We start from the raw sequence: 24,262 nt of genomic DNA, 5'->3' as shown, positions 1-24,262 counted from the left end.
CGGGCCGGGTTCCCACTAGGAGGAGGAAGGCGGAGAGGGGAGCAGGTGATGTGGGAGCCGGCGGGGACATTTGCCGGCGACACCGAGCGTGGGCCGGAAGTGGAGGAGCCGCGAGCGGCGCCGCAAGAGCTCCGGGCTAGACCGTGGCGACGGCGGCGGCCCCTCGGCTGGAGGAGGACGATGAGGAGCGACGGAAGCGGCGCGGGGGGACGCTGCCGCGCGGCAACGGGTTCCGTGTCCGCGGCCCACTGCGCAGCCTGCGAGCAGGTCTAAGTAAGTACGGTGCGCGGCCGCCGAGCCGCCGGGTGCGCTCCCGCCGGGGAGGGACGCGGGGGGCGGCCGGCGGGGCCTCGCGGGCGCCCGGGACCCGAACCGCCTCCCCGGGGGAGCGGGACCCGCTCCGCAGCCCCGCGGCCCGTCGCGGGAGCGGGCGCGCCGGTTACCGAGCGCCCGGCGCTGCCGTGCGGGGCTGGACGCGGAGCGCGTCTCCGAAGCCTGTCGGCGGTCTGGCCAGGAGCGCGCACAGACCGGTACTTAGAGCTCGCCCCTCGCGGCCCGCGCCCTCCCACGCTCCTGGCGAAAGTGACACCGAACTCCCCCAGCTGCGCGGTCAGAGAGGGCCCGCAGAGTCCCGGCCGCTCCCCGCCACCGACAGGTGTAGACCTGCGGATTGCATGGCAGCAAGTTTGGGGTGTCTAAGAAACGGCGCGAGTGCACCCCACGCAATTGAAGTCGACTTTGCCGTCGATTTTTGTCAGCGTTTGCTTTCTGCAAAATGCGATGCTAGTGATACTCCCCGGGGCATCATAACCGAAAACACATCTTTTATTCGGCTGTTTTACATAGGTTCACTAGGTCATAGTAACTGAACATTAAGGCACAAGAGGCTTCCAGTTTTGATGTTTGATTTATATTGATCCTGTCCTGGTTTCTTTGGCCCGGGTGAATACTTATCTGTGTCCATACTTAGATTAATCACATGTCTTTTACCAAGAAGTTGCATTTTATTTGAGTAAACGATAATTTGCTGCCATGCATGTAATGGGATCTCATAATTATGCCACCTAAAACAGACTGCTCAATTCAGTTAATTGTTGACTTACTATGTGCCAGGCACTGACTACCGAAAATAGAGAATCAAATAGATGAAGTCACGGTCATCGAGGAGCTCCCAGTCTGTGTAAAACAGGTGAATTAATTATTCTACAGTAGTAAGCGTCACCACATAAATTTGTACCAACTGCAGGATGTGGAATGGTTGGTAGGGGGGAGTAGAGGTCTAGGAAAGGCTTTCTGAAGGAGCTGCTACCTGAACTGGGTTTTGACAGAAAGGTAACGCATTGCCCTATTTATTTCCTGTGTGCACATCCTCCGGTATTCTCCAGTGAGTCTCATCCATTATTTAATCCAAGTCTAGCAGAACTTGTAGTTGTGCTTACTTTCATTCACCCTGCTCTAGTGGATGTTAGAATATTTAAATTTCGTCTTCTAGAAGTGGCTGCATTAACACACTACGTATGACATTTGATGCCAGCAGTTTTTCTGTTACATGTTTCGTCTCCCTTTTAGACGTGAGGAAGTATATATTCAGAGAAGCTAAAGTGAGTTGGCAAAGGCCACCTAGCTATTAGCAGACCAGGCCAGGAAACCTGTCTCTTTCCACTGCCCCACGCTGCCTCCCATTGGTAGCTGATTAGAAATGATGACTGTGAACCTGCTTAGGGACGGCTGTGTGTCCAGACCCAGGCACACCACATGCCTTCGCGGGCCTGCTTCTGTCCCCTTGCCCTCTGAGTGACAGGATTTACAAACCAGATTGTGCTGGGTTAACAAGATCACTCAGTGATAGGTTCAGGAAGCTGTCCAGCCTGGCGTTTTTCTAGGGTGTCCTCTCTCTTGTTACTCATCTCATGGGATTCTTTTCCTATTTTTCTGTTTCCCACTAATTTAGAACTCAATTATTACTCAGATTCTAAAATCTTTCCGAACCTTGTTTCATCACCTCAGGGATGCCTGGGGCCCTTATATATGCTTCTTGGATGTTGACCAAAAACGGTGTTAGTTTTCCTAATTCTTCTAATTAAGATTTTTGCCCCTCAAAATGATACCTTTCATGATAAGTTATTATAGTTTATGTTAATGTTTCTTATGGGTCTTAACTCCTTCAGCAGTGCATTCTACTAAAATTGCAAAGGTGTACTATTTCCAGGGCATGCACTATATGCATTAATGAGTTAGACTAGGGTCTTACCTTTTCTGTAACAGTGTTGTTATAAGAAAATGACTTTTCAGTTCCATCCATCTGGTTTATAGTGAAGTGTCTAGAACAGTACCACTTCATAAGTTGGAAACATACTAAATTTCATTATCAGTCTTTTTTTTTTTTAGTGTTTATTTTTGAGAGAGAGAGAGAGAGAGAGAAACAGAGCACGAGCAAGGAAGGGGAACAAAGAGAGGGAGACAGAGAATCTGAAACAGGCTCCAGGCTCTGAGCTGTCGGCCCAGAGCCCAACGCAGGGCTCGAACTCACAAACTGTGAGATCGTGACCTGAGCCGAAGTCAGACGCTTAACCGACTGAGCCACCCAGGCGCCCCTCATTATTAGTCTTAATTCTAACATCATTATTTGCATTTTTAGCCTTCGTGGATTTTTTTTAAATGATTTTCTTTCTTACAGATATTTGTAATCTCAGAACAGATTGTGATTGGCTTCCAGTGGCAGTGAGCTGTCCTCTTTGTTCTGTCAGTTGACTCTATCTGCCACCCCTTCCATGCTTCCAGTAAAAGGGGAAGGCACAAAAATGCTCTGTGTCGCCACCTGGTGTGTTTGAGATACCTGCCCAAGCGGAGTTCAGTCCCTGAACTAGTCTGCTGTCCACCATTTTCGTAGGCCGTTGGCGCTTCATTTGTCCCCTGGGGCTATTAATACACACTTCTTCATTATTGATGACGTGTGGGTAACCGTTAGGGAAATAGATAATTCATTCTGTGGTGTCTCCCGACACTCTGATAGCTTTTTGTGTTTCCATTTCAGCTGTGCAGCTGGCATGGTTTCTTCCCTTTCCAGCGCTTAGCAGAGAAGGGGATATATCTATGCGGGAAGGCTGAATCTGCATTCTTCATTACTTGAAATGTGATTGGAAACTGAATTCCCCTAGAGTCCTTAATAGTACCGCGGGATACTCGTTCTTCCCCTGTTGTACAGCTGTTAGCAGCTGTTAGAATTTGCTTTCTACTTTTTACAGTCTTCTTGTGAACCTCCATGCTGTTCTGTCACTTGTAGGTAGGTTTTTTAATGTATGATTAGTTTTTATTCTTAAAACTATTCCTGAAATTATCAATCTGAGATGGACTCAAGGGTCTTTAAAAGTAATAGTACATTGATGAATTAGGAGTTTCTTAGTTGCATTTATAATTGGTTAACCTTTAGTTTGGGGGGAATTCGTGTGTCACGTCTAGGTAAACATTGTTTCAAAGACCTTTTTTCTGTCGGCAGAATCAGTAAGTCAGTAATGCAATGTAAACTTTTGCAGTTAAAAAAATAGAATAATTGGCATTTACTTTTTTGTGTGAGAATTCCAGCCTTTATTAAAGTATAATTTTAAGTGTGATTAAAAGAATAACTTACATACTCTGCTAGTTATTGAGGCAATAATCAAAAAATGTATTCAATTAGTCAGAGAAAGACAAATGTATGACTTCACTCATATGAGGAATTTAAGATACAAAACAGATGAACATAAGGGAAGGGAAGTAAAAATAATATAAAAACAGGGAGGGGGACAAAACATAAGAGACTCTTAAATACAGAGGACAAACAGAGGGTTGCTGGAGGGGTTGTGGGTGGAGAGATGGCTAAATGGGCAAGGGGCATTAGAGAGGACACTTGTTGGGATGAGCACTGGGTGTTATATGTAGGGGATGAATCACTGGAATCTACTCCTGAAATCATTATTGCACTATATGCTAACTAACTTAGAGGTAAGTCAAAAAATTAATTAATTAAAAAAAAAAAAGGCAACCACACATGAGAAGTGTCAGGCATGTGATGTGAGAGGGGCTCAAATCAGAGCCCCCTTCCCTGCATGGTACTGATGTGACCTGCCAGGCCCAGTCCAATGGCACTGGAGGGGGTGGTGTCTGAGGGCCCTCCTTGCTCCAGACTACCCCAGAACTCAGGCCCAGAAAGGGATGAGGTGGGCCGTGTGTGCATCCCTGTACCTCTGTCTCGGGTTTCTGCCTGACTCCATGGCCCCCTTCAAGGTGTTTTTCAAGGCTAGCTGCTTCCGATCCATTACTTTCAACCAAGGCCTGGACCCAGATGGTCCCAGCGGCCTCTCACTTTTTCCTTCCCACCACAACCCCCACTGCCCCCCAGCCCCCAGGGGCCCCTCTGCCCACTGCCTACCCACTCACTACCTCAGGGGCCACCTGCTGTCAGGGGCTTCTTACGCCCACTCCACCTCCCCCCAGGCTCCCAGCCCCCCGACAGAACTAAGTTCCCTTTGGCCGAGCCCCTCAGCACTGCCACTCCCGGCTCACGCTGACCACCCAGCATGTCACACCATGCCATACCATGTCACGCCATGCCCAGGGTGCAGGCTCTGGCACCACAACCCCAGTCCAGGTCGGTGAGCACATTGGACAAGACAGTCCCTTCTCTCTTTAGAACCCAGTTGCCATGCCTAACCAGAAAAGAGGTGATCCGTGGGGTAGTGATGGTTCCTTTCAACAGTGGTGGTCCAGGTCAGCAGCCAGACCGCCTGGGTGCCAGCTCTGTGCATCTTCCCCCCCCCACATGTGCCCCATGTGCCCCAGCCACATGACCCTGGGCACATCTGTATGTGGGGGTGGCTGGTACCTATCTTGAAAAGTTAAAGGCGTTACACGAGGAAATATTAGGGTGACCATATATCTGGCTGTGCCCAGAACAGTCCCAGTTTGTACCTGTTGCCCTGTCACAGTTAATCGTGCCTCCTTTCACTCTCACTAGTGAAGAGAGGCAGAGAGCGTGCTGTGTGCCTGGCAGGATATTCAGCTATTCAATGATTATGACAGTGCTCATTCTTTTTTTTTTTTTTTTTTTTTTAAATTTTTTTTCAACGTTTTTTATTTATTTTTGGACAGAGAGAGACAGAGCATGAACGGGGGAGGGGCAGAGAGAGAGGGAGACACAGAATCGGAAACAGGCTCCAGGCTCCGAGCCATCAGCCCAGAGCCTGACGCGGGGCTCGAACTCACGGACCGCGAGATCGTGACCTGGCTGAAGTCGGACGCTTAACCGACTGCGCCACCCAGGCGCCCCATCTTTTTTTTAAGATTTATTTTTTCACTTAATCTCTACCCCCAACGTGGGGCTTGAACTTGCTACCCCAGGATCAAGAGTCACAGGCTCCAGTGACTGGGCCAGCCAGGTACCCCTGTGATGTCAATTCCTGATTGCTGAGGCAGTGACACAAATCTGCATGTGATAGAATGACCTAGAACATGTATGGATGTCAGCTTCCCGTGTTGATGCTGTTCTCCAGTGATGGGAGGTGTTGCTGTGGAGGAAAACTGGGGGATGTGTACATGGGACCTCTCTTTACTGTTTTTGCATTTTCTTTTGCATCTGTAATTACTTCAAAATGAAAAGTTAAAAAAAAATGTATCCCTATAGTTTGAGTTTTAGTTCTTGATATATTTAAGTTGTTCTCCTCTTTAAATTTTGGATAAGGAGTTGATAATAGATTACCAGCTTCAGTGGGCAAGCAATAATATTTTTTGGCAGGGAGGAAGTTGATGGTGGTTGTTACTCTGGACTTGAAATTAATCTTTAATGTAGTGTTTGCCATCGTGTACTTTACTTTCACTGGAGAGAATGACCCGAGTTCCATTAACAAAGCAAAAGCAAAGCATTGCAGTGTTCCTAGCAACTCATGATAGTTCCTTATATAGTCCTGGCTTTTCTTTGTCTCTGCCCAGTAATACTCCTAAAACAGGCCGGGTCTGTTGTTTTATGTGAAGGTTGTGTAGCCAAACTTATTTTCTACAATTTTAAGTGTGTGCTCTTTAAAAATATGTTTCTTTGATAGTAGTGGTCTGGGAAGGAGACTGAAATATATGATGAATAAAATATCTTACAAACCTCAGTTGAAATATAAAATCACTGTATCTCTGTGCATCTGAGTTTTCTAGAGACTCATTTAAAAAAATTTTTTTAATGTTTATTTATTTTTGAGAGAGTGTGAGCAAAGTGGGGGGAAGGGCAGAGACAGCAAGAGACACAGAATCTGAAACAGGCTCCAGCTCTGAGCTGTCAGCACAGAGGCTGGCGCGGGGCTTGAACTCAAGGACTGTGAGATCCTGACCTGAGCCAAAGTCAGACACTTAACCAGCTGAGCCACCCAGGTGACCGGACACTCATTTTTAATCTTGGTGCATACTTAACCTCTCTCACTTACTTTTCAATTACTCCTTAAAGTCAACTGGGCCCTCCAACCTCTACTAGTCAGTTAAGACCATGTATTTTGTAATCTAATGCTTATTTTCCAGTTCTGCCTCTCATTTTTCTCTGTCACCTGTAAAATGAATTTGTGAGACCCTAGGGATTATTCAGTTTAACAGTTTGGTTCAACAGATACGGAAACTGATACCGAAGGTAAAAAGTGATAGACAGGAAGACCCATTATTCAGGGTCCCCATACTTAAATGTGGACTTAGTGATTTGAGAACGTGTGAAGCAGGGTTCATTGGGTAAAAGCCTCACCCAGGTGACACAGAACTTGTGCCTGAGCTGAAAGTTCTCTCTCCAAAGCTTGTCGTTTGTCTTATGTTTGTGATCCTTGGGAACCTGAAGAATGTTAGGTGTTTTTGTTAAAGGTATTTATCTTCCAGAATCTAGCAAGCTGTAACAGCGTATTACAATGCAGAGTATTTAAATTAAAAGAGTACATCATTCTTTTGGAGGTGGGGGAATTCTGTATTTTATTTTATTTTATTTTATTTTATTTTATTTTATTTTATTTTATTTTATTTTATTTTGTGTTATGTAATGTTATGTTATGTTACGTTACGTTACGTTACGTTATTTATTTTTTAATTTTAATTCCAGCATAGTAACATACAGTGCTACACTAGTTTCAGGGATTTATTCTGAGGCTGCAAAAACATTTCAGTATTCTCAGCATGATACAACACATTAACAAATTGTAGGACAAATCATATGGTCATTTTGACATTCGGAAAATCATTTGAGGGGCGCCCGGGTGGCTCAGTTGGTTGAGCGTCCAACTTTGGCCCAGGTCATGATCTCGCGGTTCATGGGTTTGAGCCCGACGTCGGGCTCTGTGCTGACAGCTCGGAGCCTGGGGCCTGCTTCGGATCCTGCGTCTCCCTCTCTCTCTGCCCCTCCCCCATCCCCCTTCTCAAAAATAAGTAAACATTTAAAAATGTATTTTAAAAAAGATTTGAAATAATTGAACATCATTTCATGATAAAAACTCTCAACAGAGTGGGTATAGAGGGAATACACTTCAATATAATGAAGGCCATGTATATAAAAATCCCAAAGCAACATTGTACTCAGTGGTGGAAAACGGAATGCTTTTCCCCTAAGATCAGGAACACGACCAGGAAGTCCATTCGCCTCACTTTTAGTGTTCTAGTACTGGGGGTGCCAGCTGTAGGAGGCTTCAGTGTGGCCTCTTCTCTCCATTTTGTCATCGAGTTTCTTCTGTCAGTCCTTGGGTCGATTTCCAGCGTATTTCGGGTGATTTGATGGCTACCTGGTTGTGTTCCTGGGCCAAGACAAGTGCCGCCGTCCTCCTCTCCCTGTAGTACATCATTCTTAATGTGAGGGTGACACATCTGCAGAGGGAAAGGCAGTAAGGTTCTAGGGTTAGGCAGTATGGAACAGTGGTTTTTAAACTTTCTGGTCTCAGAACCCCTTTACATTTTAAAAAATTGTCAAGGATGCCAAAATGTTTTTGACATGTGTACTATACACAGATTTATTGTGTTAGAAATTAAAGCTAGGAGTTTATAAAATATATAACGTCATTTTAAAGTGGCAGTAAAAAAATCCTTACATATTCACAATTTTTAAAAAAAATTTTTTTTAACGTTTATTTATTTTTGAGACAGAGAGAGACAGAGCACGAGCAGGGGAGGGTCAGAGAGAGAGGGAGACACAGAATCCGAAGCAGGCTCCAGGCTCTGAGCTGTCAGCACAGAGCCCGACGTGGGGCTCGAACTCATGGACCGTGAGATCATGACCTGAGCCGAAGTCGGACGCTTAACTGACTGAGCCACCCAGGCGCCCCCACAATTTTTTTTTATCCAAAACAGCTGTCTTTGCAGAACAATTAATGAGGAGTGTGGCGTTGTTTTACATTTCTGTAAATATCTTTAATGTCTGCTTAAATGGAGGCTGGCAGATTATTATCATCCTTCTGCATTCATTCTCCTAAGGTAGGTGGTTTTAGGTAAACTCTGAAGAAAATTGGGCTCACATAACCCTGTAGTTGTCAAGGGAGGAGTATCGTGGCTGTTCTTTGATAACTGCAGTATTCAACAGATGGTAGTCACACTGTAGAATCCGAAGCCTGTATCAAAGAACTTTTCGTCTTTGTCACATTGACATCCAAAAGCTTATGTTATAATGAATTTTTATCCATGCTGGATCATGGGACATCATTCATTGGTGACTTGGAAAATACTAGTTTTGCCGTGTTGGGCAGGTTCTTCCAAATGTTGAGTCATTTCGTAGGTTGTCAAAAGTCACGTTTGCTAATATCGTCACCACCACGATGCCATCAGAAGAGTCTCCGAAGTCATGGGATGCTATTGGCCACTTCACATTCATTTTTCATAAAATGTCTACTAGACATCTAAGTCTGAATGACCATACTTTATCAGGTGGCTGTATCAGTAAAAATGTTGTCACCTAGAAAAGCAGCTGGGTCAGCTCACAGCTCAGAATTTCAGCATTCAGCGCTGGTGTTGTTTGTGTCCTCCGCATTTTGTCACACAGAATATTAAAGATGTGTACTCACTGGTTGAGATATAATCCTTCCCATTTTGTCACACAATATTAAAGATGTATATTCACCCGTTGACATATAATTACATTAATAATTTTTGCGGCTTTCTCAGTGACATTCTTATGTAAAAATGACTTTTCTTCCCTTCCTGGAATCCATGGGGATAAAGAATATGATTCTTAAGTCGTGGTGCCTCTGCCTTGATTCTTGCTGCCTGTCATTGGTTTTGTACCATAAATGCGAATGTCCAACAGTGAAAAGCCAAATAGAGTATAGGCAAATACGGTATAATTGTAATATTGATCTTGAAGACCCTATAAAGGGTCTTGGTGACCCCTGCGAGTCTGCATTGGCATAGGAAGATCTCAGGTTTAAGAGGGACCTCAAAGATCATCCAGTTCAACTGCTCTGATTTCCTCTACACTGGGGTTGCCAGGTGTTTACTTAGTTATGCTTAAATACTTCCAGTTCCTGTGAGTAATTGTGCTGAGTAAAAATAAGTGGCATAGACAGTTCTTTGATGGCAAGTAAGAGAAATTCTTAATCCTGGAGTTATGCTTTGTCCTGTGTTTTAAGAATTTGCGTACATTTCCACTTGTTTTCTATAAGTAATTGAACATGATGAAACGCAGGGATTACTAAAAATTATGTTGTAAAGGACACATAGTTGTGGTTTTATTTTTCTGTTGGTGTATTTTTTTTTTTTCAACATTTTTTATTTATTTTTGGGACAGAGAGAGACAGAGCATGAACGGGGGAGGGGCAGAGAGAGAGGGAGACACAGAATCGGAAACAGGCTCCAGGCTCCGAGCCATCAGCCCAGAGCCTGACGCGGGGCTCGAACTCACGGACCGCGAGATCGTGACCTGGCTGAAGTCGGACGCTTAACCGACTGCGCCACCCAGGCGCCCCTCTGTTGGTGTATTTAAGGACAGTTGTGATCTTTGATTTTCTTTGTCTCTTCTATACTGAAATGAACTTACGTTAGACACGCACTGTTATGTATGCCCATGTCTGTTTCCTGAGTAGATCACGAGCCACTTGAGAACAGGGGCTGTACATTTACAATTTTTAAATAGTCTGTAGTGCCTAAACACTATTATTCACCCGGTAGGGTCCACATATGTGTGTGGCATTGTCTTTAATCTGTAAATAGTGTGGTAGGACACACTGGAATCTGATGAGGCTGGGAAACCAAGTATGGGTGCTTCAGTGGCCCGGCTGGCTTTGAGAAATCCCCCGGGCTTGGCGGTAGTGTCCTAAGGACTCGTGTCACTGAGGATGGGCATGACTTCCGTACTGATCTCTTTTATTTGAATATTTTTCCTCGGAATGGGAGCATTTGCGTTTCTTCAAGGACATACGTATGAGGGAACGCACGAGGTAATTCATGGAGATCAGAGGAGCACGCCCTCACTAACCCTGCTGACTTCGCACTCTGCTCACACTAGCCAACCTGGTGGTTCTGACACATTTACAGCTTCAAATTGTTTTTGTTTTTTAGTCTTAAATTGGTTATTGTATACTTATAATGGTCTAATACTTAAATACCTGAAGCATATGGAGCACTCAGCTGAATAAAACAAGTTAATCAGGACCATAAAATTCTCAAGATGATCGTCACCAGACCTGTAAGTTGTATTCATAGGATTAAAGTGCTTATATAGTACATCAAGATGTTGCTGATGCTTCAAAACTATTCTTCTGAAAGGAAAACTATCCTAATTATTTCTACTTTGTCATAATAAAATCATAATAAAAATTAGTCATGTTTTCAATAGATTATTTTATTTTATTTATTTTTATTTTTGAGAGACAGAGCACGAGCAGGGGAGGGGCAGAGAGAGAGGGAGACACAGTGTCCGAAGCAGGCTCCAGGCTCCGAGCTGTCAACACAGAGGCCGATGTGGGGCTCGAACTCAAGAACCACGAGATCATGACCTGAGCCGAAATCAGATGCTTAACCTGAGCCAGCCAGGCGCCCCTCAATAAATTATTTCTTGAGACGTGCTTACTAATATCACTATGATACCTCTAATCACTTGGTCTAAATAAAAAACACAAAATTATTTTTTAGGTTGATTGTTTTTCATTCAGAGTCAAGACCTGTGCATGTTATGATAATATGCTTATTTTTGAAATTATAACACAGTAATTAAATTTTAGTTTAACATATTATTATACATTGAGCCCCAGAATTTTACCTATGGTTTTTGAAAAAGTATTTGTTTATACATCATGCTTTTTTTGTTTGTTTGTAAGTAATGTAAAGCATGGAAAATGTGAGGCAGAGAAGGTTGTGGTTAGTTGTAGAGCAGTTTGAGGTGTCAGTGAAATATCAGGTATTCAAGGAACGGATAAACCGAGATTGTAGGTGGAGTAAACATAGAGAATCAGAATGATTTATACACGAGTGTGATACTCGGAGGCATGAAAAAGAATGAAATTGCTGAGGGGAAGGAGGTAGATGGACAGGACCTTGGGAAATGCCTCTGTTTGGGGTGGGTCAGAGGGAGCAACTCTGGAATTTGAGTTACTGGACGCTGAGGGAGAGTCCGCGTTCGGTGCTGCTTAGGGTTTTGGGGCTGCGGTGTGGATTGAGAGAATTTGCTGGATTTGTTAGCAGGTGAGATGCACTTTTTGTGAGAGATCGTGGTGGGAGCTTGCGCATCACATTCTCAGTGAGTAGTTACTGGGGTGGTTTAAGCCACAGGTAGACGGGCTGTAGAGACATTTGACATGCGAGGCCTGGTGTGATAAAGTGGCAAGAGCAGAACTGAGGGTTGGGAATAAGTCACATATTCAAGATGTAGGCATGAGGTGAAAACATGATAATGACGGAGAGGCCTGGAAGGTGACAGGGTGTCTGTTGGTTGGCTGAGTTTCTGCCGTCTTCAGGTCTAACGAATGCCTTTTCCCTCGAGGCATCTTTCTAGTTGGTGTCAACTTTGGTTTAACTTTGAACGTATTTAACTCACCATTTCTGTGGATTGTTTATGATACTAACGTGACGCATTTGAGCACGCAAAAGAAGCCGGCAAGTAAATCGATGTCTTCTGGCAGCACATTTGATAACTGTCCGGTAAAACGCACTCTCGGGTGTAGCCAGTTGCCTTGCGCATTGTCCGTGACCGGCGGCTGGATAGCCGCACTCTGGAGACCTGATAGACTATACCTGGCACCACTTCTGTCCCCTCTGTTGAAGGACATGGGATAGAAAACCCAGCACGTCAGCATCAGGTGTGTTGTCCCCAGGTAATAATAGCTCAGGCCGTGGAGAGGGAGGGGACATGTGGGTGGGAGCAGATGCCACCCTGACTTGGCTACTTCTTGCTCCTCGGGAAGTAGTATCTTTTGTAATAGCACGTGGACACTGAGTCCGACTCGGCAGAGGACACGCCAGTTACGGGTCAGATCCCCGCTGCCGGAAGCCCCTCTTCATCCTTCCCCTTGGACATGTGTCGCCCTACTCAGGGCCTGCTTCATCCACATTTAGCTCACCATGAGGGGTCAAGTTTACCGTGCACAATGTTGCTTAGAAACGGCTGCTATCCCACCTTTATCAGGTTTCCAGGGAAACAGTGCTAGAAGGTTAACCAGAGGTCATTTTTTTCATGCTAGAGAAAAGGTTTTGTTAACCCTTTACCTACATGAATTTATTGGCAAAATAGATGGCAGACTTACATACCACTAGCTGTAGGATCCGTGCGGTGTACCGTTTCAGAGGTACTGCGCGTTGGCAGTGACTTTCGTAACATCTGGGTCTATATGAAATTGTTTTTACGTGCCAGCAGGTGACTCCAGTAACTGTGTTCTGCTGATGGTTTCAACAAATTTAGTAAATAAAAACATCCTTCCTGGGGCGCCTGGGTGGCTCAGTCAGTTGAGCGTCCGATTTCGGCTCGGGTCGTGATCTCACAGCTCCTGAGTTCGAGCCCCGCGTCGGGCTCTGTGCTGACAGCTCGGAGCCTGGAGCCTGCTTCTGCTTCTTTCTGTGTCTCCCACTCTCTCTGCCCCTAACCCACTCGCATTCTGTCTCTGTCTCTGTCAAAAATAAATAAACATTAAAAAAATTTTTTTAAAAATAAAAATAAAAACATCGTTCCTATTCGAGGCTTGCTTGTTCCAGTTCCCTTAAGAGCATAGAGGTGTGACACAGACTGGGGAGCAGAAATTACTATCAAATTGGGTCAGGTAAGAGTAAGGCGGTCTGTGAGTAGAGGTCTCTGTCTAAACCACCAATAAATATGCCAAAGCGTATTAAAAAGGGGACAGCACACTCTCAAGTGTGTACTTGAGAGCAGTTTTTATTAATCTGTCCTTAGAATTGATTTCCATTTGAGATTCCTCCAAATGGATTGACATTTATTCTGGCTTCCACCGTTTAAGATTATAAAATTTCCTTTGTTTATCACAAAGAGCTTTAGTTAAGGTGCCTTTTCAGGAATGCTTTCTGGAAAACCGTAAGTTTAACTCTTGTTATTTCTAACCAAAAGTGGACTCACATATGCCATTTTTCTAATGTCCAGTCTTAAATATATGTTCCCAGTACTCAGAATACAGTTATGTTTTCTTAGAAGGCTAACAATGTACATGCATTATTTATTCATTTAAAAAACATTTTAGTTTGGAATATATGTCAAGTGGTGTCCTACCCAGTAGAGATAACAGTAGTGAAAAAGAGAAAAATGGTTCTTGGCTTTATAGATTTAAATTCAATATTATATGTTGAAGTTAGAAATTAAAGAGGCTACTTTGAAAAAGATAATTTTTCCAAGTTTGAATAATTGAAAATTGTAACTCTTTTTTCTGTATGTTTGATATATATGTATATATGAAATGTTCAAGTAGTTTTTGGTAACAGTTTTGTTTGATTTGAAAACTGAGTCAACTCCTGATTATCCACGATATAGGAACCCTTATCAAATTTCTAGATTTGCTTGGCACATTCTGATGTTGAATTTAATTTGAGCAGAACATGGTTAAGAACATAGTGGTGTAGCTAGAAACACTAGTCACAAAGGCAAATAAAGTTCATTTATCTATAATATCTGTAAATGCTTTTCACATTAGTTTCATTTGGTGATGCTGACCAGCCTTATATGTAGGCATTTAAAAAATTATTCCACTGAAAAGGGAATTCAGACTGGAAATAAGTGATAAACACAAGATTGTTCAGCAGCTATGTGGTAGAGCAGAATTTTAGGGTCATGGAATTTTAGCCGTGTGTTTTTTCCTACTAAATCACCAAATGAATGGTGTTTCAATTACTCCTCTCTCTGATACCACTGTCACAAATGATTGGCTTTAACTATGAAAAAGACAGTAAAATTGTTCACTGAAGACATACCTTAAGTGGTATCTTATTTTCCAAATAGTGCAGTGCTCTAGTATGTTGGAATTTTTTATCCCAGACCTTGTTAATCCTAATCATTACACAGAATTTTTTTATTTTGATGTATAAAGTTAACAATGATGTGTTTTCACCTTTCTCCAGTACAGCGCTTGGTACAAATGAAAATCCTTGACAATCATTTGTACTTAAAAAAAATAAATAAAAGTAAGTAAACATGAGATGAAAAGTTTAAGTGGGCCAGATATGTTGTTGAGACTCGCGCACTGCGTTGAAGGGATGTGGCGTAGCCCTGTGTGATCCAAGCTGTCGATAAATAGCCGTCAGAGAGGCTATTATTATGAGAGGCATTGGTTGATGAGCGATCTGGAATATTGGCCTATTTGGCTGCTCTGAAGCAGCCCCTCGCAGTTCTGGTTTTTAACCAGGTCGTGACACCCAGTGCTCGGGTGCTTTTAAGCTTGAATTTTTTGTTTGACTTTCTGTATCTGCTGTTCTCTAGCTCACCATGGTGTTCATGTAATAAAACTTGCTATAGCTGGGTGGCAGTGTTGACCACAGAGAAACTTCAGGAAAATGCTGTGCTGTTGGTTTATGTTCAGAGAGAGTCATTTGAATAAGAATTCAAATTTGAAAGTGTATGTTCAGCGAGCTAGTAAGTAAGGTATGTTTGGTGAGGTAGTGGTGAAATGTCAAATCTGTTAAATCATCTAACTTGCCTTTGTGGCCAATCTAATTTAATTTGGTTTTATGATATTTTTTTTCAGTATTTAATTCAGTGAACAAAAATGTCAAGTTTATTAGCTTATGGAATACAGTAAAATTTTAAAAATCAGTCGTTAACAATTATCTATGAAATTTAAGAATAACTTCTTTATGGTAGTTTTGTTTGCGAGTAAAAGAGGATTTAATATTTTTTAAAACTCGGCAAACGTATAAGTAGATGACTGCTACATAAGAAAGCTTACAACGTACCTCACTTTTTTTGCTTTTTTTAAGACAGTATGCATAAAGTTTTTTACTTGATAACCAAAAGATATTGACTTAAAGTGCTTTTCTTCTGTATTTTCTTTTATCAATTATAATTTTCAGAAATCTTTAAAAACATTTTTCTCCAATAAGTCATTTTCTTCATTTTTCTCTGGTTCTCAAATAGAATTGCTGTGTCTTCGTTTCACACTTCTCCCCCAGGTGTTTATGGCCTTTCCAATACGTCATACTAATCTGGATTGACTCATGATGGGAAATTGTAATAAGGGCTATATAAAAGATTGTACCTTATTTCATGATACTAGCAGTCTGAAATTTCTTTTTAATCCAGTGTGAAAGAAATTATTGAACTCTTTCTCAAAAATGATGCAATGCTGGAAACTAGTAGTCAATTTAAATAAATTATTGTTTAACTGGGAAGTCCTTCAGGTAGAGAAGAAAATATTTTATTCTTACCTCAGTTTGTTTAGGTACAATTTATAATGTGAAAAAGAAAATTGACAATAAATTAGATCAGCTTGATCTTGACTAATTAGAATATATTAACTATCTCTTTAATAAAATTTGCCTTCAACCTGCCTAGCTCAGTGAAGTTGTAGGATACAAAATCAATATATGAAAATCTGTTGTTTCTTTATACTAATAATTATCAGAAAGAGAAATTAAAGAAAATGGTTTTGTTTATAACTCCATAAAAAAATAGAGTACCTAGGAATAAGTTTAGTCAAGGAAGGGGAAGACCTCTACCCTGAAAACTATAAGACAAATATGAAAGAAATTGAAGAAAACACAAATAAATGGAAAGATAATTCTGTTTTCATGGATAAGAATTGTTATTATGTCCATATTACCCAAAACGGTGTACGAGTACAGTGCAATCACTACCAAAATTACAATGGCAATTTTTACAGAAATAGAACAGTGATCTTACAATTTGTGTATGGAACCACAAAAGATCCCAACTAGCCAAAGCAATCTTGAGAAAAAAAAACAAAGCTGGAGGCATACTCCCTCATTTCTAACTATATTACAAAGCTATGTCAAAACAGTGTGGTATTGGCATAAAGACAGACACAGTGATCAATGGTGCAAAATAGAGTCCAGAAATACACCTACACATAGATGGTCAATTAATTTACAACAGAGAAGCCGAGAATACACAATTGGGGCAAATGGTGCTGGGAAAACTGGACATCCACATGCAGAAGAATGAAACTAGGGCACTACTTTACACCATACACAAAAATTAACTTAAAATGGATTAAAGACTTTAAGATCTGAAACCATAAAACTCCTAGAGGAAAACAAAGTAGTGAGCTCCTTGACGTTGTCTTGGCAATGATTTTTGGATCTGTGACACCAAAAGCAGAGACAACAAAAGCGAAATAACTAGGTGGGACTACATCAGACTTAAAAAGCTTCTACACAGCAAGGGAAATCAACAAAATGAAATGACTGAAGGGGAGAATATATTTGCAAAGCATATATCTGATAAGGGATTAGTATCTAAAGTATATAAAGAACTCACACAACTCAGTAGCAACAAAACAATATGATTATGAAATAGAAGATCTAAATAGAAGTTTTTCCAGAGAAGACATACAGATGGCCAACAAGTACCTGAAAAGATGTTCAGCATCACTGATCAGGGAAATGCAAATGAAAAACCACAGTGAGATGTTACCTCACACCTGTCAGAATGGGTATTATCAAAACGACAAGAAATAAATATTGACGAGGACATGGAGAAAAGTACCCTCGGGCACTGTTGGTGGGAATGTAAATTGGTGCAGCCAAGGAAAAATAGTTTGGAGGGTTCCTCAAAAAATTAAAAATACAACTACCATATGATCCAGCAATTCTGCTTCTGGCTGTTTATCCAAAGAAAACAAAACCGCTGACTCAGGAAGCTATACGGACACCCATGTTCATTGCAACATTATTTACAATAGCCAAGATATGGAAACAACCTAAGTATCCATTGACGGATGAATGGATGAAGAAAATATGACATGTACACACAATGAAATATTACCAAGCCATAAAGAAGAATGAAATCTTGCCATTTGCCACAAAACAGATGGACTTGAGAGCATTATGCTAAGTGAGATAAGTCAGAGAAAGACAAATCTGTATAATTTCATTTATGTGTGGAACAAGAAAGAAAGAAAGAGAAAGAAAAACACCTAAACCCCAATTTTACAGATACAGAGAACAGGTGGCTGGTTGCCAGAGGCAGGGATGGAGGAAATGGGTGAAGGGGATCAAAATGTACAAACTTCCAGTTATAACATGAATCGTTTGGGGACATTAGGTACAGCTTGGCCGCTATCATTAATACTGTAGTGCATACTCATGAGGTGCTGGGGGGGCTCGGTTGAGCGTCCAACTTTGGCTAAGGTCACGATCTTGCGGTTCGTGGGTTCGGGCCCCACGTCAGGCTCTGTGCTGACAGCTCAGAGCCTAGAGCCTGCTTCCGATTCTGTGTCTCCCTCTTTCTCTGCCCCTCCCCTGCTCATTCTCTGTCTCAAAAATAAAGATTAAAAAAAAATTTTTTTTTTAAATACCGTATTGCATACTTGGAAGTTGCTAAGAGAGTGGATCATAGAAGTTCTCATCACAAGAAAAAAAATTTTGCAGCCATGTTTGGTGACAGATGTTAACTAGACATACCGTGATCGTTTCTCAATATAGACAAAGATCCTTACGTTGTACACTTGAAAACAATAAAATGTATGTCAGTTATGCCTCAATACAAAAAAGAAATTCTCTCAACCTACCTAGCCCACTGGTGGGCACACCAGGAGCTTCGGGATCATGCTCGTTGGCCTTTGGGCTCTTCGTCCTGAGGAGCTGGGAGCACAGCCGTCGACTTACGCCCCTGAGCCTCCGTTGCCTCATAAAAATTTGGGAACAGGGCATCAGCTGATTTTTGTGTCAAATCAAGGAGGATGCATTAATGAAAGTCCCTGACAGTAATTAAGCACTTTTTTAGAAAAATGTATATATTTTGATGAATATTTGTATTTTGTAATCCTAGCAGTGGAAGCAGAAAGGAGACTGTTGAGACCAGAAGGAACAGGGGAATTTGGACAACGGTGGATGGAATGACGTAGCCTTCCAAGGGTTCTCTTAGTGCCGTGATTTACTGTCACATGGATTTAACTTTTAAAATAACGTAAGTTGAATTACTGATTCTCTCTCTCTCTCTCTCTTTCTCTCTTTTTCTTTAGGACACTTACGGAGAGCTACAATGGAAAAATCCTGGATGCTGTGGAACTTTGTTGAAAGATGGCTAATAGCTTTGGCTTCGTGGTCTTGGGCCCTTTGCCGTATTTCTCTTTTACCTTTAATAGTGACTTTTCATCTGTATGGAGGCATTATCTTACTTTTGTTAATATTCGTGTCAATAGCAGGTATTCTGTATAAATTCCAGGATGTATTGCTTTATTTTCCAGAGCAGCCATCTTCTTCACGCCTTTATGTTCCCATGCCCACTGGTATTCCACATGAAAACATTTTCATCAGAACCAAAGATGGAGTGCGTCTGAACCTTATTTTGATAAGATACACTGGAGACAATTCGCCCTATTCCCCGACTATAATTTATTTTCATGGGAATGCAGGCAACATAGGTCACAGGTTACCAAATGCATTGCTTATGTTGGTTAACCTCAAGGTTAATCTTTTGCTTGTTGATTATCGAGGATACGGAAAAAGCGAAGGAGAAGCGAGTGAAGAGGGACTCTACCTGGATTCTGAAGCTGTGCTAGATTACGTGATGACTAGACCTGACCTTGACAAAACAAAAATTTTTCTTTTTGGCCGTTCCTTGGGAGGAGCGGTGGCTATCCATCTGGCTTCCGAAAATTCACATCGGATTTCGGCCATTATGGTGGAGAACACGTTTTTAAGCATACCGCATATGGCCAGCACTTTATTTTCATTCTTCCCAATGCGTTACCTTCCTTTATGGTGCTACAAAAACAAATTCTTATCCTACAGAAAAATCGCTCAGTGCAGAATGCCTTCTCTTTTCATCTCTGGGCTCTCCGACCAGTTAATTCCACCAGTAATGATGAAGCAACTCTATGAACTGTCCCCGTCTCGGACTAAGAGATTAGCCATTTTTCCCGACGGGACTCATAATGATACGTGGCAGTGCCAGGGCTACTTTACTGCCCTGGAACACTTCATCCGAGAAGCAATAAAAAGCCGTTCTCCCGAAGACATGGCACAGACCTCACCCAACGTCACGATTATATGATGCTCTTCTGTTTGATTAACGCACTGTATTTTAATTTGCGCGGAACGGTCAAGAATGTTCCTTTCTACAAGTGTGTTATGTCTGTACTTGTCTGAAGAGTGACATTAAACCCTGAAAGGACTTCAGTGCTCCTTTGAGACGATCCAAATAGTTTTTGACATGTGAAGAACTGTAATTCTTGGGATTATTTCATAGTTTTCATCAAACCTTTCAATGTGGTCATGTATCCGTATCTTTCGTTTAATATGCCAGTATAATAGCATATTGTATTCAAAAGTTTCTTGTTGCCAAAATGATGTGCTTCGTGTGGCACTTGGATCCGTGGCTGGGTGTGGAAGGAGATCTGCCAACGAGAAACCTTTGAGTATTATTCCTTTAGTAAGTACCGGGACAATCATGGCAAGCAAACTTAGTTCTGTAACTGCATTCTTCACCTTAAAAGTTAAAATGAAATGCATGATGGTATTTTAGTCCTTGAATTATGCAATGCATCGTTTTTACTGTAAATAGCACTGGTCATTGACCGACGTATACGGTAACCTGGGTTATATCTATTTTGATGTAAACTCTATTTTGTTTTCGGCGAGAAGTGAAGTCGAGGCCTGTGTGCCGGCTGCCATTGCATTTTGCTCTGGTGAATGCTGAGATCCAGCTTTTTCTTACAAGTAAATGGGACCCCATTTTCCAATATAAATGTACCGTGTTTTGTTAGGTACAGTCTGGATCATAGCATGTAAAAATAGAAATTTAGAATTTTACTGCAGCTTTGATGTGCACATTTGAACTTTTTAACATTTGTAATTTTGGTGGCAAAGAGAATTTTAGCTTCTGTCGATTTTGTAAGTCTACAGCTCAACCACTAATAGCGATCATAATGACAATTAGAACTTGTTTAAGAAATAAATTGGCGAGGCTTATCATTACATGATTGTACAGACTATTTTACAGAAATTCCCACACTTGAGTTTTAAGTACAGTATCTAGGTATATCTAGCCCACAACAGCCAAGATATCATTTATTGGACTTTCTGAAAATAAAAGTTACAAAATCAAAAGCAAAAAACCTGTTCTTTGGTTTAATGTTTCAGTTGTTCTTATATAGAGCATTAAAAGACAGTTTCAGGAAGTTTTCTTTCTTTTTCTCCTCCACATAGGAGTGTGGGAATGAAGGAACTCAAGAAGTTTTTCTTACAGAACCTATTACCACATTTAACAATTACGTGGCTAGAAGTGAAAAGTAGTATTTAGACATAGAGAAGAGTAAGAAAACAAAAAGAGCCCCGTAAAACTTGCAGAACATACCTTAAAAAATATAAGCTATGGGGTATAATTGTGCTACGTTGTTTCAGGCTGTCCTCAAAAATTAGATGTAATTGAGCTCTGTACATTATGTCAGCTTTAACATAGAATATTTTGAATATTTAGCTATATTTATTGGCTTTGTGCAAGCGGCTAGAGCAGAGAAATCATGGGTCAATATTCTTGACCTTAATTTTAGAATCTTTCCATGGAGATAGGGCTAGAGATACTTTTGCCAAATAACATTCTTATTCACTTTATGTCAGTATTTAGAAAAATTCTAGCAAGTATGATTTCCTGTTTTTCTATAAATTATTGTTTAAAAGTCATGCTTTAAAAAAAAAGTTGGTAATGCATATCATGGAAGGCGTATTTTTATGTATAAATTCCCCACAATTAAAGGATACTTTTCATCTTATTGGTCATTGCGATGTAGAATGACTCTCCTAAATAGTAGTGTATTCAAAAGAAAAAAGTTAATACAACAATCGTAGTGTACTTAGACATGAGCTTACTTGGTGCACCTTAGCTTGTATCATCTTTAAGGTTTGGAGTACCTTTGTATGTTTCCCTGTAACCATTTAGCGTAGTACTTGTGAAGGGGTTTATCCACTTTAGTTGTAGTGAGTATTATGCTGATGAAGTATAAAAGCTTTTTCTTCATCAGTGTTTTGTTCTTATGCTGCTTTTTTTTTTTTAAGGTTTATAAACAAATTTTTTCCCCCCTCTAAAGCCAGGCTTTCAAAAGTTGCACAGTACTCGTGTATTCACCCCCACCTTCATTCTCTTCGGATTAAGGGGCATTTGTTCCTGCAGCAGAGGGAAGGGACTGTGTTTAGGGTGGTAGGACATCTTTCTTTCCTGGCTTCTGTATCTGAGATTTCCTTAGATGGGAAGAGGGCAGAAAACAAACTCTTGTGGTCAGGGGTCCATGGAGCCTGTGACATCGTTTTTTCACAACATGTCTAATTTTGTGGCCAAAGCAGTTGGTCTTAATAAAATGTGAATTCTTCATGAGTCACTCCTTCATTGGGACCCAGGTTTTAGTGGGAATAGAAGTGTGTCCACCTCGTGTATTAATTTCTGGCTCATTTTGCAAGAGCAGCTGTAGTAAGAGTTTATGAATGAATTTTAAGTTTTTAAGCTACTGTAAACTTGGAAATCCTAGAATGATTTTAAATCTGTCAAGATACAATTCATTTAGAGAAAGTTTCGATATTTTAAAAGGGATTATTGGGGCGGGGCGAGTGGGGGATGGCAAAAAGGACACTCAAAAGGAGATTGTAGAATATGGGGAGAAATAGTTTGTGATGCATAAAAGGTGCTAAATGAAGAGAAATGGCTGGAAAGGGATACGTGACGTGGTTCTTCAGTGTCGATCCAGGAAATGACAAAATGACTAACCCATAAGGTTGGGCGAAAAGGCTGCCTAACTGTGCAGAACAAAACGTTCGAATGCATGTCGCCTCTAACCAAGAAAGTGACTAGAGCACCTGACATTGCAAATACCTTGACTGTAAAATTGGCATTTTTATCAAAATGGTATTTTCGATTTTGTTACAGGGCAGCTTAAACTGATTTTTTTTTCATGATGAGCTGTAGACACTTGGTAATCACCCAAGTTCCAGCTTTGGTGATGTGTCAGTTGCATTGTGGTTCTCATTGAGAATTCATACCACCCGATGCATTTATATTCATTTCTTATTTTTGTAAGATTTGGTTTGAGGTGGGAATAGGTTTGTTTGGTCCAATACGGAATGAAGGCCATATTCAATTTTATATAAATTATCTCCCAATCTCAGTTTAAGAGAAGTTTCATTGTTGAGTCCCTTTCTTCCTTAAGGTTAGGAAAAAATAGGGTAAACTTTTTAAAGGATGTCACAGAAGTCACTTTTAAAATTAGGTCATGATTGAGATGTATTGAGCTCCTCCAGTGACCACTCCCGTCCACTTTTCCTATTAAGTTTGACAACAATTATGAAGAAAAAAAACTGTGAAAAATACTAGTTATAATGCTTTTGGATTATCCACTTAAGTTTGTGTATTTTCATATCACTCAGGTAAAGTTGGAAATGACAGAGCACAGACATCTATTTTTTAAATCAATAGGGTAGAAAATGAAAAGCACTTCTGTTTATTTATATTACCATATATGCAATCATCTTAGCTAATCAGACATAATATATTCATTTGTATAGCAAAATAAATGCATTCATCCTAATTATAGTCAACACGTTTTTGCCAAATGGTGCAAATATACCTCCATTTATATTTTGTATCTTAAAATTGTAGTTTAAAAATAGGACTATGTATAAGAGACACTTTTTACAAAAAGTGCCATATATACATATGTAACAGGGATGAGTGTGTGTTGTTTCATATAATTTATAACAATTTCTGTCAGTACAGTGAATACTGAAAATGTGTTTTCAACACATCTAGGTACATTCAGGATAAGAGAAGTTAACCCAGTCTCATGATGTAAATCATATTTTTGTTATTTGCCATATTTTATTTGAAGCAGTAATACAATTTTATAACAAATTTGAATGTTATAGTACACAGTGTACTAGCCATAGCAAGCAAACATTTACATTTGGTTTTTCATTTACAATAGATTTCTTTTAGAATATACTTTCTATTTTTCTGTACTGACATATGCAATAAATTGATAACATTAAAAGTTTGATTAATGTCTTAAGATAGTTTGTATTTAGTCCCCCCCCCCCCCCAGTTTTCTATTAGCCTAAATTATATGGTAGAACATTAAGGTTTCCTTAATGGTTAAATAAAATTTCTGAATTTGTGCGGAAATTAATGAATTTTTATTGTAGTAATGGTGTGGATGATAAGTGTAAGTTAGATTTATATTCTCTTTTTTCATATTCTCCCACAGACATTTAATTTAATAGTAAATGTTTTCTGTATATGAGCTGCTGGTGAATGAATAGGCCCCAAAGCATTTGATGAGTTAAATGAATCTGGGAATGAATAAATTTTAACTGTTCACAGTCCTGTTGTGTTCAGATTTCATAAGTGCCTTTTCACAAAATTCTGGTCTTTTATTTTTCTCCCATTACTATTGAGTTGATGGTTGAAGATGATTAAAAATTGCCTGATGCTCATTCAGTTTTCAAGAGTCTGTAGCTTGCTTTCCCTGACAAGAAACTCACATGCTTCAGTAGTGTCAGAACCAGTTGGATAATAGGAAATGTATTACAATTACAGTACAATACAAAATGTCACAAACCTAAATGGCTGTCTGCCAGTGGAGATGAAGAGTTCACTTATTCGAGACCACCCTTCATGAACAGATGTAGGGGGAGATAG

General features: G+C 40.8%; 1 protein-coding gene across 3 annotated transcripts; it reads left to right on the top strand.

The window, feature by feature from the left end:
- The first annotated feature begins 2 nt into the window (after positions 1-2).
- ABHD13 (abhydrolase domain containing 13) lies at positions 3-23,946 on the top strand. 3 transcript variants are annotated; one of them, XM_019443919.2, is made up of 4 exons: positions 3-273; positions 1,114-1,189; positions 3,035-3,283; positions 18,600-23,946. In XM_019443919.2, the coding sequence occupies exon 4, from the start codon at positions 18,620-18,622 to the stop codon at positions 19,631-19,633; it is 1,014 nt and encodes a 337-aa protein (XP_019299464.1). In that variant the 5' UTR covers positions 3-273; positions 1,114-1,189; positions 3,035-3,283; positions 18,600-18,619; the 3' UTR covers positions 19,634-23,946. The 3 variants fall into 3 exon arrangements, with proteins under 3 accessions (XP_019299464.1, XP_053745433.1, XP_019299463.1); XM_053889458.1 differs by lacking the exon at positions 1,114-1,189; XM_019443918.2 differs by lacking the exons at positions 1,114-1,189; positions 3,035-3,283 and having other exon boundaries at positions 4-273.
- Positions 23,947-24,262: the final 316 nt, after the last annotated feature.

The sequence above is a fragment of the Panthera pardus genome, unplaced genomic scaffold, assembly GCF_024362965.1.
Source record: "Panthera pardus isolate Hobbes unplaced genomic scaffold, ASM2436296v1 HiC_scaffold_1, whole genome shotgun sequence".
Taxonomy (NCBI): Eukaryota; Metazoa; Chordata; class Mammalia; order Carnivora; family Felidae; genus Panthera; species Panthera pardus.
The sequence above is the reverse complement of the archived record's forward strand: the minus strand, read 5'-3'. Positions and strand labels throughout refer to the sequence as shown.

Excerpts from the sequence above, each read along its gene's own strand:
- ABHD13 (XM_053889458.1), top strand. The coding sequence starts at position 18,620 with ATGGAAAAATCCTGGATGCTGTGGAACTTTGTTGAAAGATGGCTAATA.